Raw genomic sequence first — 7,500 nt, 5'->3', positions numbered from 1 at the left:
TATTTCTTACTGATAGGCTAATTAATTCACAATCGTTATTTTATTTACAATTATCCCCTTTTTTAATTCTGTCGTTTTCATTACCCATGTTTTCTCTTTGCAGGTGAGTGTCGCGATGCGCATCCTCATCCGCGCAGTCTTCTCGGCGGTAAAGTAGTCCCTTTTCATAACGGGTTCTGATTGTGGTTATCTAGCCCATTCAGCTTTTGTTTTCGATTTCTCCTTTCTTCTATTGTTCCTTTTACTACTTTGTTCGGATATTTTTTTATCTCCGGTTTTTATGAGTCGTTATTATTTCATCGCTTACCAAATCTGGTCTTTTATCTTCTGTTCCTTTTTTTTTTTTTTTTTTTATTCCCGGTGCTGCTGCTCTTGCTGAATTATCTCTCATATGTATTTTTTTTTTCTTTTTCTTCATTGCATTGCATCTTATTCCGTTTTAAAATGTGAGTGGAAAACTCTACTGCAAATACATCATTTTCGAGTTCATCTGTAGATAAGGTTGCGCTGGCAATAGGCAAGTGTTTTTAAAATGTCAGCGTTAAAAATTTGTTTATTTTGAGTTGTTTATGTATTATGAGTTTTCTTTTTAACTAGAAAATATAATTTACGTCTGATAATCGCCGAAACACATTCGCTTTTTTTTTCTTTTCTTTTTTTCTTTACTTTAAGAAGGCTTCGTCGCGAATCGTGCGAAACTATAAGAAAAGATGGTAAGACGAATATTTTTGAAATGTTAGAAATTATAAGAATAAGAAATGTGAGTTTTGTTGCATATGTATTTACTTATCAACTTGTTCAGTGTTTTTAGGCCAATAATCGTCACATGTTTTGCCAGAAGAGGGCGCTGCGACGTGAACACTCGTGCGAAACTAACGGAACTGCTTCTTACAAGGTTGTTGTACAGTTTCTTTGCAAAAAAAAGAAGACTAAGAACAAGGGAAAAGAAGGAGAGGGAGAGGGAGAGAGAAAGAGAGAGATAAAAAGGTCTGAAACACAACGGTATTTGCTGTGAATTTCTCTGGAAACTCGTGGTTATGGGGAGCGAGGGTTCAAGGTGTCGACTGAGTCTGTCAGTCTACCTAGTATTTGGGGCTTTTCTTTTATATTCTAGAAGAGGAGGAAGGCGAAGACAGAGGGAGAGAATGATATTTTGAAAAGGAATTAAGAAATGCGATAAATATTAAGGAAACGATATCTGGAGGAAAACAAAAGTTGAAGAAGAGGAGACAAGAGTAAAAGAAAAAAAAAAGGTAATAAAACACAAAAAAAAAGAGAATCGAAAACCGGGAAATCGAAAAAGGGGGAAATTATTGTGACTGAGCTATACGATTGTCGTAAAATGACTCGACACACTAGTGGTCATCCGCTCACCGCCCCTTCTACGGCGTTGGGTTTCTGGGATCCTGTTTTAAATTGCGTGTCAGTTAGATCAGTCATTCATTCATTCATTTATTTTAGTGACGATATTATAGCATTAGAGGTACTCATATGCATATTTTCACCCCCGTTGTATTTTCCAAGTCATTCTTCTCTCTTCTTTGATGTGAAGTTACACAGATATTTGATTATTTTACTGTGTGATAGTGTCATCACACTATATTATGCTATATTGCAGTACATGATATTCCTTGCTGCATTATATTATACTGTCTTATGTTACTTTCGTAACCCTCGTGAAACCGCTCCCACGATGACTGCAACGAACACCGCCTTTGTATCGTATTTTTAGTCTTACGATGAGGCTTTGACTGGTACCCAATTTTGACTGGTACCAAAACAGTGCGAGAGACATCAAAGCATGCAACTAATAAGGATGATGATGATAATGAAAACGTTAAAAGGCAATAACATTAAGAAGAAAAACAGTATCATGCAACAACCACAATGGTAAGCGTTGTAAAAATGAATTAGTGTCATAAAAGTCGAGTCTCACACGACGCTGGCGGGAGAGGCTCGGCGTCGGCTCCGAGTGGGGGAAGGCTTCGTTTATTTGGGCCTCGCGGCATACGTGATGGCTCGTTTAACGAATGATGATAATATGAAGAAAAAAAATTAAAAGAATTAGTGACAGCAAGAATTATTATGCTGGTGGTAGTATTTCAGTATTGTTGATAAAAAGTCCAGTGATATTGGTAGCAATTATGTACATATGTCGTATCGGCATTCTTATGTAGGGGCATGTGTACAGTCACTTTCCGAAGTCATTTTCAGACGTTCCGAATAAGGTTTCGAGATTCAATGAACCCATGCAAGGTCGAGGTATTTCGAAGATTCATTCCCGCGGAAGGACTTTTGATTGATTCTGACGGACGCGTCGATACGGCAATTCACCTCGCGAACAAAGAAGTGGAAAGCGGCCATGCAGATTACTGCTGCTGGGGCCACACGCGCCTCCACGGCAGCTGTCAGGTCGCCATGACTCGACACTGTGCAAAGAGGTCAAAAAAGTTTCGTCGGCACTCTTTCTAGTCCGTGTCTTTCCTCGAAGTAGCTTGGACGAGGAAAAGAGATAGAGAAAAAGTAAAACATCGCCTGTCTCGGGTGATTACAGCTTGTTTTTGAGTAAAGGAGATGTATATCAGGGTCTTGTTTTCTCATGTATTTTTTTTTTTTTTTCTTCTTCCTCTTCTTTTTATTTTCTTCGTCTTTCACATGGCAAGTATAATTAAAGTTACGCTTATTTTACCCGGTAACGAAGTGCACCTTCGACAAATTACAAAGGCTCCGCGTGACGTTGTGTGTTCGAAATGAGAGTTAGAGAACATGGAGAGGACAGGGGAGGGGGTGACCACCCTTGCCAGAGGAAGAAATGAAGGGCTGCGGGGCTGGCGCTTGCTGAAGACACACGCCCCTACAGGTGGCCGTGTTTGTGTTGGCGGTCCGAGGCAGATCCGCGCCCGTCCTCTGCGGGGGTGGCGCTCTTTGAAGTTCCCTCTCGCAGGTAAAAACGGGAGAGAGAAGGGGAAAGAGGGATATCACACATACACGCACACACATCTTAGGGACACAGGCTTGCTGGTGCACACAAACACATATGTGCATGGTTGGAGTTAGACACGGATAGAGTTGTAGGTGGAAAGAAGAAGGAAAGACGGAGAATGAAAAGGTAATTAGAGGGCGAAGGGAGGGCCAAGAATGGGCGGGCCGGAGGCTTGTCTGTCAGGCGCGTGTCGAGGTTCGGCTAATTGCAGACAACATCCCGTTAGGGCGCCGTCATCACGAGCCTCACGCACCCTGGGGCTTCGTACGCACGCTCATTTGGCCGGTTTAGTCGTTTCCTTGTTTTATGTTTTTTCCTCTTCTTATCTCGTCCTATGCTGTGGCCGATATTCTCTACCATTTCTACCAAATCTCCCAGGTCTCATTTATATGGTTTTATTTGTCTATATCTATGTCTACAATAAGGTATATGAAATATACCGTATATTCTCTTTCCTCCCTCTTCCTCCTCCTCTCCTCTCTTCTCCTGTCTCTCCCCGCCTGGCGACGACGTAATAACAGTGATGGTCAGAAGAAATTGAACGCTGACATCTATGGTTATACTGTGACAAATAGCTGCTATTCTTGCTTGTTTTATATTGTAGATACGGAATTTTTGCGAGGTTTAATGGCGCTTCTGTTTCTTCTATTTTGTCGTTTTTTCTTCCTGATTCTCAGTTCTTCATGGTCGCGCCAACTACCTAATCCTCTTTCTCACTCCTTTGTGTTTTTGTATCCCCTCCTCCTCTGCTTCCTCTAATTCCTTTTATGTTCCATACCTTTATTCTAAGTCTTTGCTTCTCCTTCCACTATTTTCTCTATCTTCCTCTTTCGTTTTCCATCTTCCACCTTTCTACCAGGTGTTGCGTGTTTCTGATGTCATGTCGCGGCGGTGTCAGAGTACGCTCGGGCGGGCGGTCATTGGGCAGGATTTGCGGAGCCGTCCTAAGGCTCGGCGACCCGGCCAGAGCTTGTTCCCCAAGTCGCCCTCATCTCTGTCTCTTGACTGTCTGTCCGTCTGCCTGCCTGTCTGCAAGGTTCGCTCCTTGACCTCTCGAATGCCGTCTCCCTTCCCCGACGCCCTTTCTTCCCAGCCTAATTTCCAGAATTTTACTTTTTTTTGTTGCTTATTTATGATGAAATATTGCTTTCCGATTCGGGTTAACATTTACGAATTAAACTGGATAGACTAGCTGTCCAGTGGTACGTCGTTGTTTGCAGTGTGATGATGTGTTTCCTTCAGCCTTAAGTGAGTTTTCTGCCTCGCTTGGTCCCCACATCGTAGATTCTTACGTCTCCGTCCGTGTCTGTGCATATGTCTGTGTTTATTATCTTTATCTATTTCTCTTTTTCCTTCTATATCCAAATTGCACTTCTATCTTCTTCCCTTCTCTCTTCCGTGCCTCGTCTCTTATCTCCACTCCTCTCGTCCTTTTTTTTAGACCGCCTGAACTTCACCGTTTGCTAATGATTCTCTAAACACGGTGTAAGTGATACGTTTATCAACTCTGCGTCAAAACCCGTCGACGAAAAACACCAGCTGTGAAAGTAACAGTTGTATTTTTTTTCTCGAAAAAAGCACGTGAAGATTATTAACTATTATACGACTGTTAAAATCCACACCCTCTTTCTTTCTTCTCAGAGAGAGAGAGAGGGGGGGGGGGAGACAGAGACAGGAGTGATGTACAAGCAGACAGGCATTTCTATCTCATCTCATGCTGATTAATGCCCCCATTTCGCCCTGCCTCCACAAAATCACTGGCGTTAACTTTTTGGCGACACACTTCACATTATTTACTCCCTGCCCCCCCCCCCCACCATCCTGTTCCCCCTCCTCCCCTCCCCTCCCTCTGCATTGGATACCTCGCCCTTCCCCGCGCCGTTTTATTCAGTCCATGCCCGGAGAGGCCGCCCTTTGTGAGTCGCCGCGAGTTATTGTATGTTCTTTGGGCGTCATTATGCGTTCCTTCGTGTCATGTCGCGGTCCTGGAGGGTGTGGGGGCGGTGGAAGAGGGGGAGGCAGAAAGGGATCGGCGCTAAAGCTCGTTTTTTGATGACGTTGATGGTCACGATATTGCTTCTCTCCACGGAAATCTTTCTCCCAACTCGTCTCTCTCCGCCTTTTTTACACCTGCCTCCTTCTCTTCCACCTCCTCCTCTTCCTCTTCTTCTTCTTCCTCCTCCTCCTCCTTCACCCCCCTCTTCTCCTCTTCCTCCTCCTCCTTCACCCCCTCCTCTCCTCGTCCTCCTTCACCCCCCTCCTCTCCTCTTCCTCCTCCTCCTCTTTCTCCTCCTCTTCCTCCTTCTCTTCCTTCTCTTTTCCTCCTCCCCATTCTCTCTTCCTCCTCTTTTCCTCCTCCTCTTTTCCTCCTCTTTCTCCTCATTCCCTCATATTCCTCCTCCTTCCCCTCCCCCTATTCCTCCTCCTATCCCTCTTCCCCCTCCCAATTTTTAATGATGTATGCAAAACAACGTTATCGCAGTTACTCCATAGAAGAATCGCGAAATGTATGTGCCTAATTTCTTAATTATGTGATATATGACAAGACTGCAATCGTCTTACTTTGATGAGAAAAAGTCGTGTGCACATTTATGAAACGGAACACAGTCACAATGAGAAAGTTATAGTCGGCTCGAAGCGACACGATTTATGTGCCTCTTTCATGCTGTGATCGTGTTCGTAGTCCTAATGTTTATTTAGACTTTGGCTGTATCGCCTGTGATATTTTGCATTGTTCATGTTGCGAAATTGCTTCAGCGGTGGAGTCATGGCAGATGAGGAGGCTGGGGGGGTGGGGGGTAGCATCATTAGATCACCTTGTCTGAGCCTCCCCGAACCGCATGATATGGGCCGTTATTTTAGCTTCCAATCGCGGTCTTTACGAGGTTGAAATATTTATAGGGTCGGGGATCGCCTTACAAGCAGCGGGATTCGTTATCTTATCCTCTTTCCCTCTTCTTGCCTTCGCCGTTTTTCTCTCTCTTTGTCTATCTGTCTGTTCTCCCTCACCCCCCCCCCCCCCTCTCCTTCTCTCTCTCTTCTTTCCTCCCGCTTTCTCTTCATCTCCCTCTCCCTTCCACCCTTCCTCCCATCCTCCCCTTCCTCCCATCCTCCCCTCTCTCCCTCCCTCCGAACGGCTCTCATTCTCCTTCCCCTCTCTCCACCTCTCCATCCCTCTTTTCCCCTTCGCTCTCTTTCCATCTCCTCTATGCCTCCTCCTGCCCCCCCCCCCCCCCATCCAGCCTCCTTCCCAGACCGAATACGATGAGGTCAAGCTCATCTTCCAGGAACCCCGAGACCCATCCGCCATCTACATCACCGCGTGCAATAAAGCAACGACATTTGCAACAGTGATACCAAAACTAGGTTATCTGCGACCCTCAGTGCGGAAAGATTGTTACTCTGTTTTGTGTGTTTGGTAACATTGGCGTAGATTTGCACTGAAGCGGGTGGAGGGGGGGGGGGGGAGGGAGAAAGAGTAGCGAGAGGGAAGTGAGATGTTAGTGAAGGGAGAGGGAGGGGAATATGGGGAAGTATTGGAGAGTTTGATTAGGGAAGGAGGAAGTGTGACTGAGAGGGAGGGAAGGATGGGAGGAGAGTTGTTGAATGAGTGAGTGAGTGGTAGAGAATGAGTCTGTGGAAGATAGTGAGTTTGTGGGAGAGGAAGTGAGAGAGGAGGAGGGAGGGGGAGGGAGGGGGAAGGAGCGAGGAAAGAAGAGAGAGAAGGAGAGAGAGAAGGAGAGAGAGAGAGAGAAGGAGAGAGATAGAGAGAAGGAGAGAGAGAGAGAGAAGGAGAGAGAGAGAGATAAAGAGGGAATGAGAGGGGGAGAAGAGAGAAAGTTAGTATTAAACGTAAGTTAAATGAATTAAGCCAGAGATTGATTTTTTGAAGATACTGTGATAATGAACTTTACAAGGAACAGGATTTCAAAGATGATGAACATTACAATCTGCTGATTTTACAGATAGCGTAAAAGCGGAGCGCAAAGTCAAGACTTATTTGTGTTAAATAAGAACACTTAAATTCAGTCACAATCACACAATAGATTTCTGATGATAATGTGACTTATGCAAACATAACCTAAAAGAGAACACAAAGCCGTTCTAGAAGACTTAATTAAAAACCAAAACAAAAATATTTGTTTTTAACATATTCCCCTCTCGGCAAAATCTGTGGTATTTATAGCTATTCGTAGAAGGAAGCTAATAATAAACCCCAAGAAACGGAGCATTTAAACACATGTGCCGCCAGTGGGGAGGGAGGCAGGTCAGGTCTTGGGTCTCGCGGAGGGGTCAGCTCGGGTCACGTGATACCTTCAGGCGGGAATGTACTTCGACTAAGGGGTCTGTGTGGGCTCAGCCTCTCTCCTCTCTCTTGTTTCTTCTTCGCCTTCTTCTCCTTCTCCGTCTTCTTTCTCTCTTTCTTCTTCTTCTTCTTATTATTATTATTATTACTACTACTGCTATTACTACTCTTCCTATTATTGTTCTGGTACCTCTCCTTTTCTTTCTCTTTT

General features: G+C 44.5%; 1 protein-coding gene across 9 annotated transcripts in view; it reads left to right on the top strand.

Annotated features, from left to right (window-relative positions):
* The window catches only part of LOC125033384 (cytospin-A-like), a 362,699-nt gene that overhangs the window by 261,189 nt on the left and 94,010 nt on the right, over positions 1-7,500 (top strand). Inside the window, exon 1 of one of the 9 annotated variants that reach the window (XM_047624839.1) lies at positions 102-148. The exons of the other annotated variants lie outside the window; for them this stretch is intronic. Coding sequence (XP_047480795.1) covers positions 116-148 — 33 coding nt within the window. The 5' untranslated portion in view covers positions 102-115. Of the gene's footprint in view, positions 1-101; positions 149-7,500 lie in introns of those variants that run through there. 9 annotated transcript variants of the gene reach the window in all.

The sequence above is a fragment of the Penaeus chinensis genome, chromosome 16 (assembly GCF_019202785.1).
Source record: "Penaeus chinensis breed Huanghai No. 1 chromosome 16, ASM1920278v2, whole genome shotgun sequence".
NCBI classification, from domain to species: domain Eukaryota; kingdom Metazoa; phylum Arthropoda; class Malacostraca; order Decapoda; family Penaeidae; genus Penaeus; species Penaeus chinensis.
Note: the sequence above shows the minus strand (reverse complement) of the source record. Positions and strands in the feature narration are given on the sequence as shown.